This window comes from Chrysochloris asiatica, unplaced genomic scaffold (assembly GCF_000296735.1).
Source record: "Chrysochloris asiatica unplaced genomic scaffold, ChrAsi1.0 scaffold00029, whole genome shotgun sequence".
Taxonomy (NCBI): domain Eukaryota; kingdom Metazoa; phylum Chordata; class Mammalia; order Afrosoricida; family Chrysochloridae; genus Chrysochloris; species Chrysochloris asiatica.
In genome coordinates, this window is record NW_006408547.1 from 1,011,010 (window position 1) to 1,024,025 (window position 13,016).

The 13,016-nt window shown below is 36.1% G+C and overlaps 1 protein-coding gene across 1 annotated transcript in view; it reads left to right on the top strand.

The window, feature by feature from the left end:
* Positions 1-13,016, top strand: part of PCCA (propionyl CoA carboxylase, alpha polypeptide) — a 605,786-nt gene that overhangs the window by 294,582 nt on the left and 298,188 nt on the right. Inside the window, exons 13-15 of the mRNA XM_006846664.1 lie at positions 3,743-3,886; positions 5,386-5,460; positions 10,879-10,947. Of these exons, the coding sequence (XP_006846727.1) occupies positions 3,743-3,886; positions 5,386-5,460; positions 10,879-10,947 (288 nt within the window). The remainder of the gene's footprint in view (positions 1-3,742; positions 3,887-5,385; positions 5,461-10,878; positions 10,948-13,016) is intronic.

A 13,016-nucleotide genomic window follows, 5' to 3' on the forward strand; every position in this document is an offset into this window, starting at 1 on the left:
ACAACAACAACAACAACAATGTTGAGTACTTAAATGTTACTAACTTAGATTGTGAAGTGTGGACTGTGTTTCTGTTATATGGCTCTATATGGTTCTAAATGTGTAATACAAGGCTCTGTTATGGATCCTATTGAAAGGTAAGTTTAATGTACTTATGAGGAGTGTTCAAAAAAGTTCATGAAGAAGACACAGTATGCGAAAACTATGCAGGGATTTACAAAATAATTTTGCACCAAAAAAACTCTTACTAACTTGTTATATAATATGTCTGAACAGGATTTAGTTTGAGGTACTAAGAAGAAGACACATATTTGGAAAAATGCCCTTATCAAAGCAACACGAATTCTGCTAAAATTGAAGTAGGAACAAAAATTAAATTTACCGTAAAACTTCAATGGAAGAATGGTGAAGTCATTGATGCTTTATGAAGCATTTATTGGTACAATGCCTTTCAAAATCACAGTTTACAGATGGGTAACTCAGTTTAAGAAAAGATGAGATGATGTAGAAGATGAAGCCCACAGAAGCAGACCCACCCATAGCAGTTTTCTTGGAAACAATTTATCTTGCCATGCCTTAATTGAAGGGATGGACAAATAACAGCAGAAACAATGGCCACCACCATAAATACCTCAGTTGGTTCAGTTTATACAATTCTGACTGAAAAGTTAGAGTCGAGCAAACTTTCTGTTTGATGAGTTCTGAAACTTTTGTGTCCATATCATCTGCAGACTAGAGCAGAGTTTTCATTGGATATTCTGAACAAGTGGGATGAAGATTCCAAAGCATTTGTTCAAATAATTTTAACAGGAGATGAAAATGGTTTCATCAGTATAATCCTGAAGACAAAGCACAGTCAAAGCAGTGGATACTAAGAGATGAAAGTAGTCTAGTCAAGCAGAAGCAGACTCATCAAGAACAAGGTCATGGCGACAGTTTCTGGGGGTGCTCAGTCATTTTGCTGGTTCATTTTTTGGAGGGCCATATAAAAATATAACAAGGAGCTCTGGTAGCGTAGTGATTACAAATCGGGCTGCGAACCGCAAGGTCAGCAGTTAAAAACTACCAGCTGTTCCTTGGGAGAAAGATGAGGCTTTCTGCTTCCATAAAGATTTACAGCCTCAGAAACCCTGTATTGGGTCGCAATGAGTTGGAATTGACTCCATGGCACATAACAACAAAAGAACAGTAACATCTACTTATGATGAGCGTGTTTTGAGAACGTTTGCCAATGTTTTAACAGAAAGTACCCTGGAAAGCTTGACCAAAGTGGCCTCAACTCTGACAATGCTCTTGCTTATTCTTCTCACCAAACACGGACTGCGTCACCAGAGGTTCAATGGGAAATCATTAGACAGTTATCTTACATTCCTGATTTGCCTCCTTTTGGCTGCTTTTTGTCTTCTCATCTGAAAAAAAAATAGGTCTTTAGAGCTGGACTCAGTGGCTGGTATCATTTGCAAGTGTCTTGAATGGAGAATGGAGAAGCTTATGTTGAGAATCAGAGATTATAAGTTTTATTTTTATCCTTCAATTCCACTTTTCCATGAATTTTTTTAAGTTCCCTCATAGATTTCAATGCAGGTATAGACAGTTCTTCTAAAGTAAAAAATAATCTCATAATGAATTTGGTTCTTTCAACTTTCCTAATAACATGTTTTATAAATATTACAAATTTAGGAGTCCGGGTGTGGTGCTGTGGGATCATCACTGGACTGCTAACCACAAGATTGGTGGTTCAAACCTACCAGCTGCTCCTTGGAAACCAGATAGAGGATTGTTATGAGTCAGAACTGCTTCTACAGCACAGAACAACAGAATATAAATATTCCATTGTATACACTTTCTATTGCTTTGATATACATTTCCCATGAAGAAAACCAGAAAAGGCCACGTCATCTCTGGAGTGGCGAACATTTTAATCCCACCAACTGTATATTTGCTTTCATTCAGTAATCCATTGTATAGTGATGTTCCTGGTGCATATTATATACTTTTAGGGGACTGGATGTAGAATGCATAAATTGAATTATTCATTTTTAAAACTTTTATTTTTCATCTGACAGAATTATTTGAAAAGAATTTCTATAAAGTCTTTGGCAAGTCTTAGGTACACTTCTTGAGTAGGTAGAGTGGTGAAGTGCCTTCTCACCTGGAATTTGTTTTAGTTATGGGGTTGGAGGAGAATATTGAAAGTGCAATGGGCTGCCAAAAGAACCAATAGATGCATTTTGGTAGTGCTTCTTAGAGGTCAGGATGGCCATATTGTCAGGAGGGACCAGTCACTGGAGAAGGATATCATGTTTGGTAAGGCAAGTGGCAGCATCGATGGACTCAAGTGTGGCAACAGTAAGTAGTGAGGTTGGACCAGGATCGGGTAGTGTTTTGTTCTGCTGTGCATAAGGTCGCTATGAGTCGGTACCAACTCGATGGCACTTAACAACTACAACAACAACTTATTCATTGTTCCTGTTGTATAGCATCTCGTTTCTCACAGAATCATAACTTACTTTAAAAAATTATTTTAAACTACTTAATCAGCTCTTTGTTTAGTGCCACATTTATTTTCCAAAGGGTAGACACTTATTTTAGTGATGATTTGTCATTAAAATTATGTCAAAATGTCTTAAAATGTTGTTGAAACTGTAAACAAACTCATAACACACACAGAGCTAATTATGGATGCCATCTGTTTATTTCACAAAGTTTTTTTTAACCATGGCATTGTCTGCTTATAATAAGCTTCAAGATTATTTTAATCACAAAGTCCCATCCTTCAATTAATATAGTTGAAGAAGACAAGTCATTTTTTCACTGACCTTTTCCTGTGTATGTAATCTGACATGCCATGATAAAGAAATTATTCTGAAGCGCATTTAAAGCATGTTTACTTCTTAGGGGGAAAAAATTGGTATAAAAGCTGATGTGGCCAGAATTATATTAAAAGTTCTGAAACTTTATTTAAGGTTTTAGATGAAATATTCATTATATGGCACTGGAAAGAGTCTTTATTTGACTCAACTTGAATTAGCGTTTTGTAAGTGATCTTCAAGTTTAAAGTGATGTACACAGGTGCATCTTTTGTGCATATGAAGCCATGTGTTAGTGAGGAAGATCATAGAAATCCCATGACCGCATCATCCTAAATAGTTACTAGTAATTTGCTGAGAGAGCAGAGTGATTTCACTGGCTCCATTTTGCTGTTGTGCGTGGTAAGCACCCAAGGAAGTCTGGAGGGAGAAAACCTGAAGGATCCATCTGTTGCTTTCTGCTACATTGCATTGATGTAAGACTACGCTAATCTGGCTGCTTGTCAGGACAGGTTAGTGAAAGCAGGCCGGTAAGTGAGACTTACAGTGGACTTGTGCTTTGGAAAATCATAACCTGTCCCTATAGATGCCATGTTAATTGTAGCAGAATGGGTTGATTGTCAGTCACACTGAGGATTGCAGCTAACTAAATGATTTCAGGCTATGAATTCATTTCAGAATTGAAATGGAATATTTTGAGGGGTTCAAATCAAAATTAAATCTGGGAAAAGTGGTAGAGCACATTAACAAATAGGATTTGGATTTCTGTATCATGTTTTGTGTTGTGCTTTTATTTTATGTAGAGGATTTTCTGTCACATATGATTAAATTATATAATCACCTTTATTTTACTCAGAGTGAAATTTTGCATTTTTATTTGTATTTACTTACTTTCTTCTATACCTATTGACTGGCAGATCTTGACCTTGCAGGTTGAGCATCCTGTCACAGAATGCATTACTGGCCTGGACCTAGTCCAAGAAATGATCCGTGTTGCTAAGGGTTACCCTCTCAGGCACAAACAAGCTGATATTCCCATCAATGGCTGGGCAGTTGAATGTCGCGTCTATGCTGAGGTAAAAATGATTGATGTTGAGAAGAAGGATGCTTGTTGTGTTCCCAGTCATAATACCAGATCAAGTAAACCACAGTGGAAATTTAGTATTGATAACTTTATGTCGTGTCTTATTATATGATCCCAAATCAAATCATTGTTTAGGAAACTTTAATATAAAATAGTTTTTTAAAAAATTGGGGTTATCTGTTATTTCTGGATTTGGAAATAATTATCAATCAGTTTAAGAGGCAGAGGCATCACAGCCTTAGGTACATATTCTTGAACTTAAATGGGTCATTTTTTTTGTCCATTTGTTTATTAATAAATTTTTGATGGTTGTGTGCCACGGAGCTGCTTCTGACTCCTTGTATAGGGTTTCTGAGGCTGTAAATCTTTATGAGAGCAGAAAGCCTCATTTTTTCTCCTGCAGAGAAGCTGGTAGATTCCAGCTGCTGAGCTTGCATTTTGTAGTCATACCCCTAACCCACTATGCTACTAGTAATAAATAGAAAGCATTTATTTTGTGTGTGTGTGTGTGTGTGTGTGTGTGTGTGTTGTTACGAGTCTGTACGTTTTATTTATTAATTCTATGTTTACTTAACATTTTTGACTATTTTTTTCCTAATCTGTCTCTTTTGATTGTGACAATAACAATGTTAAGTTTCAAGGATTTTGGTAGAATATGTATTTTATGTTCATAATGTCAATAATGAGTTTTGGTCATGATGTCAGCTCAGTTAAATACTTTTATATGTATTTCATAGCTATGTAAATAAGATAATAAAGCATTCTGCAAGCTGTTGAAACCAGAATGCAAGTCACCATTTTTGCTATCTTTTACTTTTGGACATTGAAGCCTATGTATTGAAATAAAACATAAATTAATGATATCTGAGTTTCAGAATGCTAAATATTTTTTGAAATATTTTTTAAAGATCTTGGAAAATATAATTTGGCTTGGTTATTAGTACTATTGGCTTTTGACATGTTTCAACTGTTATTTTTTTTTCTAATTTTATGACATTGATCATATTATTTATTGTGATGACCTGTTTTTAATTTTTTTTCGAATCTTTATATGAACAACTAAATTCTCAGATTTGATCATGTATGCTGTATGACGTGTTTTGAGAAGCTAAAAAGTACACAAAATATCTTGCACCGCATTTGTTGTTCCAAACTTAGATATGTTTTGATGTAGAACCTAGGTTATTTTATTTTTGCCCAAGCCATTCTAAGGTTGTTTTTTTTTTTTTTTTTAATTTTGGAAATTTGCCAATTTCAATATAGTAAAGTTAAGGTCATACTAAACTCTGCTCACAGTTCTGTTTGATTTTAAAATAAACTTCCAAGTTGCCTGGAATGAGCAGAGTAAGATAAGCAGTATTCCGAAATCGGCTATTTAATAAATACTGTGTGTTGAAGTTAGACATATAATGTGTCTTCATTCCATAAATATTTAACCTTACTTGTGCTGACTTCTGTTTTGAAAACTGCTCCTTTGCTTTGAACTTTCAGGATCCCTACAAGTCTTTTGGTTTACCGTCCATTGGGAGATTGTCTCAGTACCAAGAACCAGTCCATCTACCTGGTGTAAGTCATTAAGTTAGAATTGCATGTGAGGAGTTACAATCTTGATTTATGTTTTGCTTTTATGTGGCAGCCAGTCAAAACCAAAGGGTATAAATTGAGGGCAAGTGAAACTCCTGGGGAAGTCCAGGATTTTGTTGTTGTTGTTATTTTTACTATTTTGCACTTTATTGTGTACAGGAAAGCCAGAGATCAGTTGACAGGGGAAATCCAGAGCTATCTGATAATAGAAACAGTAGTCTCCCATGTCCCCAGTGTTTTGAAAAATTTAATGTAAAAGATCATGGAATTCCAGAATGAGAAGTGAGTTTTTGTGTATATTAATCTTTTCAAGAAATCTAAAGTAGCTGTCTGTATTGTCAGCTTTCAAGAAATTCAATCACAAAATCAACTCCTTAATTAAAATGAATTAAAGGAAGCAAAGTGTGCCTCATTCTATTGTGTCCTGGACTTCACGAAGTATATTCTGTTTATGCCATTTAAAATAAATGATCACTGTCCACTTAGCCTATAGTTTCTCAATATTTAATTGTTATTCTTAAATTGTTTCTGTTGCATGAAAAGAACAAGGACATACCCTTTTTCTTAATCAAGGTAGTAAGTGCATAAATATATGACATTATATTGGCCATTGGTTGACAAGGCTGTGCCATCTGTGAATCTGATTACTCAGTGTGATTGCTTGCATGAAGATGGTGAAAGATTGCAGGAAGAAATCTAAATTTGAAGATGTTATTGGATATATGATTTATTTCACTTTTTAGATTGTTTTTGCCCATGTGCTTTCTAAAGGGACTTGACCCTTTCTAGTCTTGGAGATGCCATGCTGTGTTCAAAGCCTGAAGGCAGAAAAAATGTTGTAAAGATTTAACAGGCATTATGTAATGTTAAATAACAGATGAAAAACAAGTACCATAGGAACATATATAAACAATTTTTTAATCAAACAAAAGTGTATTAAATAAGAATTGATAATGATTACTGTAGTTGATAGAAGTTTTCACCATGTTGTAATAGCTAACAGGATGTCAAACATTTTGCCCTCGCAAGTTTTTGCAATTTGCAATTTTCAAACGTGAGACCTGTTGAAAGTACAAGTGATAATGGACAAACTATACCCCCTACAGTCTTTGTCCCACCAAATCTTTCTTCAATTAATGTTACAGCAGGAGTTTTATGTAATAACATTTGCAGTTGCGAGCCATCCATAGAAAGAAAAAACAATTAAAATGCCTTAAATGTTCTGCTTACTGCTGTTATTTGCTTGTGTGAATGTTGCATGTCAGCTAAATGGACCAAGGAATAGATAAAGTGATTGGGTGCGGGAGAGTGCACACTAAGCTTTGTCTATCATTATTGCTGGGAGCAATCAAATTGATGTCAGCAGGACAGTAGCTGCGTTGACAGCTGTAATTATGTATCTCCATGGTGATCACTTTTGGCCTGTCATGGAGGCCCATGAGGCCCCTCCCTTGCAAGCATTTAATCAGAGTGGGCTGTCACTTGTCAGGTAGACATGGCGGGCTGGGAGTTGTGCTTAAGGGGAGAGGTGAATTGAGAATGAAGGGTGGAGATGTCTGATAGTTTCAGTGTCCACTGTGGTACTAAAGAAGGAAATTTTAATTATGCTAGAAAATTCTGAGCAGTGGTTTCAGAATCTCATACAAAGGTGCTTGGGTGTTTTTGTTTTTTCGTTCCCTGATTAAAATTAGATCATTCAGTTTTAACTTGGGAACTCGTTTTTGCCTCTGATCCTCCTTGGTCACAAGAATACATATTTAATTTATGGTTTGTCCTTTTAACATGCTTCTTTAAGCATAGGTTTATTTTTATGGCAAAAGGAAGGTTTTCTTTTTTATCTTTGGTCATCATATTGTATAAATTTGTTATTTTTTGATTGTAGTTTTATTTTGCTCAGAAATTTGGTTATAATTCTGTTTGATTTGTAGTACCAATTTGTATACTTTTTTTTTTTTCTTTTGAGGAATGGAGATTTGATTTGATTTATAATTGATGGTAGAAATAAAAGCATAGCTGGACTTTATGTATAAAACTTTAAAAGCAGGAGTTGTGAGAGTTGTCTGTGTTACAGTTTTAAATTGGAAATGTTGATTTGCTTATATTAATATAATTGTTAATTAGTACATCTTGATTTTACTTTGTGTTTTTTAATTAAAATAGCATACCCTCTAGAATAATCATTTTAGTAAATAACAAAGATATTATTCTACTCAGGAACTCTAGGTAGCCTAACTTTTAGGCTAGTGTTATTAAGGTAACTAAAATTTTTATTGAACTTTGTTGTTGAGTGCCATCGAGTTGGTTCCAACTCATAGTGAACCTGTATAGGGTTTCTAAGAAGCTGCTGGTGGTTTTGAACCAACAACCTAGGAGAATGTAATGAATGTTCTTTTGGGTCTGTGTTATTTTATCAGTAGATTTAGCATCAAATGTAGCAAGTTATGGTGGCACATAGACAGGTAGTGGTGGTGGTGGTTATGTGCCGTGGAGTCGGTTCCAACTCATAGCGACCCTGTACAGGGTTTCTGAGGCTGTAAATCTTTACGGGAGCAGAAAGCCTCATCTTTCTCCCATGGAACAGCTGGTAGTTTTGAACCTGCTGACTTTGAGGTTAGCAGTCAGACTCTCATAACCAATACGTTACCAGAGCGTCTTATATAAATAGGAGGAGGCTTCAAAATTTTGTGGGGAAATGGAATGAAAAGATAAAGATAATGGAACTTTCTGACTTTTTGAGGCCATCTTTTGTGTTTAAAGTCAAGAGTTCTGGAATTTGTAAAAATCTCAGTTTTAAGCACAACTGTAATAAATATGCTATGTTTTTAAAGGTTATATGCTGATAAAATTAGCTCTTTAACATTTTAATACTAAAATTGAGAACATGAAAGCCCAACGATAACTTTTTTGATGTGTAATCTGATCCTAGTGGCATACTGGGTTATCCATCGGACTGCTAACCATGAGGTCAGCAGTTTGAGTCCACCAGTCACTCTGAGGGAGAAAGAGAACAGTATCTGTTCCCATAAAGTTTCAGAGCCTTGGCCCAAGCCATGGTATTTTCAATGGCCTCATATGCATGTCAAAGTGGACAGTGAATAAGGAGGACCATAGAAGAATTGACACATTTGGGTTATGGTGCTGTAGAAGAATATTAAAGGTACCATGGACTACAAGAAGAAGAAATAAATCTATATTGGAAGAAGTACAGCCAGAATGATCCTTAGAGGCCAAGATAGCCAGGTGTCATCTCTTATGCTTCAGACATGTTCTGTGGAGGCACCAGTGCCTGGAGAAGGACATCATGCTTGGCAAAGTGGAGGGCCAGTGAAAAAGAGGGAGACCCCTAATGTGATGGATTGGCACAGTGGCAGCAACAATGGGCTCAAGCATAGCAGTAAATTGTGAGGATGGCGCAGGACCAGGCCATATTTCATTCTGTTGTATAACCGACTCGATGGCACATAACAACAACAACCCTTCACAGGGTCACTATGATTAGGAATCAACTGCAATAGCAGTGGATTTGGGGTTTTGGCTAATCTGTGGACTCTTAAATGTTTAGAGAGCCCTGGTGTGGTGCTGTAGTATAAGCACTGGATTGTTAACCCAACGGTTGGCAGTTCAAACCCACTAGCTGCTCTTAGAAGATTGGTTGCTATGCGTTAGAACTGACTGGACAGCTTACAACAGCATCAACTACAACAACAAATGTTGTGAGAAGGGAGATTGTGATTTTATCGTTTTCAAAGCTGCCTTATTCTTTTCTAGCTTTTATAAAATTGTAAATTCCATTTAACTTTGGTTGCTGGTTGTGTGCCACTGAGCCGGTTCCGACTCAAAATGACCCTATATAGAGTTTCCCAAGCTGTAAATCTTTACAGGAGCTGAAAACCTCATCTTTCTCCCTCTGAGCGACTGGAAGATTTGAACTACTGTCCCTGTAGTAGCAGCCCAGCTCATAATCCACTATATACTGGTAGCATTCTACTAGTAGTTTATATCTTTAAAGTGTATTTTCATAAAATAATAGCCAAATATATTCTTGAATATGTTCTTATAAAATGTAAATGTGCCCAAGTGATTTTTATTTAAAGTTAAGGTTTTCATGTACAAATGTGAATATGAATACAAGTGTGTATATTTCTTTTTCTGTTTACAAATACAGAGAGAAAAGCACTCTGTAACTTTTAATGTTAATCTTTTGAAATCTTTCAAAGAGAAAACTAGTCTTTTTTTTTTTTTTTTCTTTTAATGATATTCTACAGTTTATCTTTTGGTGTCATTGTATAATAAAGCCGTCATCATATCCTCATGTGGGTATCCTAGACAAGAGGTTCTACATGTGGTCCCTTGATAAATGCCTAAATTAAAATATTAAAGGCCTCCCAGCCTCTGGGCTGACCTTTTTCTGCCTTGCTGCAGACAGATGAGCTGCTGTTTATTAGGAAGGTCTCTTCCCACAGGTGAGGAGCTCTGTGAGCTTGCGCTCTTCTCTTCTCACCCCTTCCCTATGCTGGGAATTGCAGTGCTGCTGTCCTTGTAACTTTGATTGCATTACTATGTCTTCAAGATCCCTAGGACATGCCTGACAGCCTGAAGTACTTTAAGTACCGTTTAAATAGTTCAGATTCCAAAACTTTGTAGCAATAATTTAATAACTATGTAGTCTCCAGCAACTGCTCATTTGAAAAGTTTTATATGGCTCACCTCTGTGCCTTACTGCTGATATCAAACTGGGAGATGAAAACAAGCATCAGCGATACACTAACTAACTTGTTGGCTGGTTAACAGCAATCACATTCTTCAAAAGAATATTTTGAACTTACGATATTTTTTCCCCCCATGAAAATTGCAAAATCAGAACTTTAATTGAGGCTTTGTCCTTACAAAGCGAAGCCATGGGAAAAGCTGTGTAAACAGTAAAGCCTCAGGAGACTAACAGTAACAGAAAGAAGGTGTTTTACAGTTGAGAGGATGAGGCACAAAAGGAAAGTGTTGAAGCCATGAAAGCTATAGGACCAACATTTCTATAGAGAGAGCAGCGCTCAGTCCTGATACATGCCTTTGACTGGGGCCTGATTGGAGCTCTCACATGGGAAAGTGGGCAATGCTAGTAGAAGGGGTATCACTCATGCCAGGCTTCAGCTGGAAGATGCCATCACATAGCGACCAAGGCATCCCAGGGTAGTGATGGAAAAATTATTTTTTTTGTCTTCTTTCATTTATTGGGCGAACAAAAGATGTATGGGCTTCTGCATTTCACAGGTGAAAATAATTTAGCCTCTTTATTTTTACACTTAGAGTGAAATTATTTATCAGTGTCTTTATGAAAATGAAATGTGTTTTTAAAAGTTCTGTACAACATTAAATTACTTTCCTTTTTCCCCCATTTTCTCCCAGGTCCGGATTGACAGTGGCATCCAACCAGGAAGTGATATTAGCATTTATTACGATCCAATGATTTCAAAAGTTAGTTTGAGTTCTAAGATTTCTTTCATTTTTCTTTAGAAAAGATAATGCATGTATTTAATTAAAAAGTCTGAAATTGGGTCCTTGTCTGAACCATATGCTATAATTAAGTGAAAACAGATTTTTTTTCTCTTAAAATATCAATTTTAACATCATGTTAGTTTGCTGCACTCGTTCCTCCTTAGTAAACTCAAACTACCACTCCACACACACACACACACACACACACACACACACATTAGCAAACATCTATCCAATGACACCAACCCAACCACTTACTGCCTTGAAAAGGAATTGAGTCATTTTGTAGACATTCCTGGAAATTGCATGAATGGGAAGTGATAGAATAATTTCTGTCTTTCCCCCCCCCATTATTAGTAATACTAATTGGAGCCCTGGTGGATTAAACATTGGACTACTAGCCAAAAGGAGCTATGGTAGCGTAGTAGTTACAAATCAGGCTGTGAACCTCAAGGTCAGCAGTTCGAAACTACCAGCTGTTCCACGGGAGAAAGATGAGACTTTCTGCTCCCATAAAGATTTATAGCCTCAGAAACTCTGTACAGGCTTGCTGTGAGTTAGAACCGACTCCACGGCACATAACCACCACCACCACTAGCCAAAGGCTGGCAATTCAAACCTATCATCTGCTGCAAGGGAGAGATAGGAAAGCAGTCCATTTCTTTAAAGATTGACAGTCTCATCAAACCTTAGGGAACTTTCTGCTTAGTCTTACAGGATTACTCGGAGTCAGAATCGAATCGAAAACAGTGAACTTTTGGTTTCAGTTAATTAAATTAGACACCATTAAATTTTATCTAACAATATAAAATATCTTTTTGTGCATTTTAACTTTGTCCACAATGAATATAACAATTCTGCTTTAATTTTTAGCTCTGTTAAAATATTTGAAATCTTAACATCTTATGTAATACAAAATACTAGCTGTAATTGTTAAAATTGTGGATTTTGTTTAGAAAATCCATTGTTCTCGGAAATTTAAGATTGTAGGCGAGATAATTTCTTAACACTACTTCTCAAGATGGGTTTTCACCGAGTATAGTTATTTTTTGGAGTCCCGATGTCGTGCTCTGGGATAAAGCACGAAACCCCCAAGGTCAGTTTGAACCACAAGGTTGGTGGTTCAAACTCACCAGTCACTCCTTGGAAACCCTGTACATACATGGTCGCTATGAGTTGGAACCAACTCAATGGTATTTAACAACAACAACAACAGTAATAGTTATTTTTTTATAGTTAATGTAAGCAAACAGTTTCTTTCTTTCTTTTTTCATTAACACTAAAAAATCAAACACTAACCTAACCAAGGCAAATAAAACCCACAGCAATTACTCTTCAGTTGACCCACCTGTGTCAGAATAGAACTGTGGTCCCTAGGGTTTCCAGAGGCTCATCTTTTGAAAGTAGATTACTAGATGTTTTTTTCCAAGGTACTTGGGTTGGTCTCAGACCTCCAATCTTTCAGCTAACAGCCAAGAAGTGTGTTAACTGTTGCACCCCTAAGGACTCCCCAGTTTTTACACTAATATTACTGAAAATAAACCTGAGGTATTTGATTTGTCAGGAACATGCTATTTAATTATTAAATAAATATAGATTGGCTTGAATAAATACTGCATTTTTAGATGAAAACTTTTTCTGTTAAAAAGGCCTGAAAATTTTACTTAATATTGAAAGTGAGGAACTCATAGAAAATATACTAAAATAATTGCAATCTACAGTCTGACTGATACAACGATCAGAACAATCTCTTATGAACAGTTCATTTTTTATTGGTAAATTATAAGATGCATATAAATAGGCACAAGATTATATCACACAGTATGCTTCTCTCTAATCCAGGTACCTTTTACTTCTGTTCTCTGTTGCCTGGAAAACGCTAAGTGATTCTCTTTATGATTGATTTTTTTAAGATAATCTTTTTTGAACAAATTTTTTTATGTGTGTATATATACTGGTAGCGTAGTGGTTACGAATTGGGCTGCGAACCTTAAGGTCAGCGGTTCGAAACTACCAGCAGCTCCGCGGGAGAAAGATGAGGCTTTCTA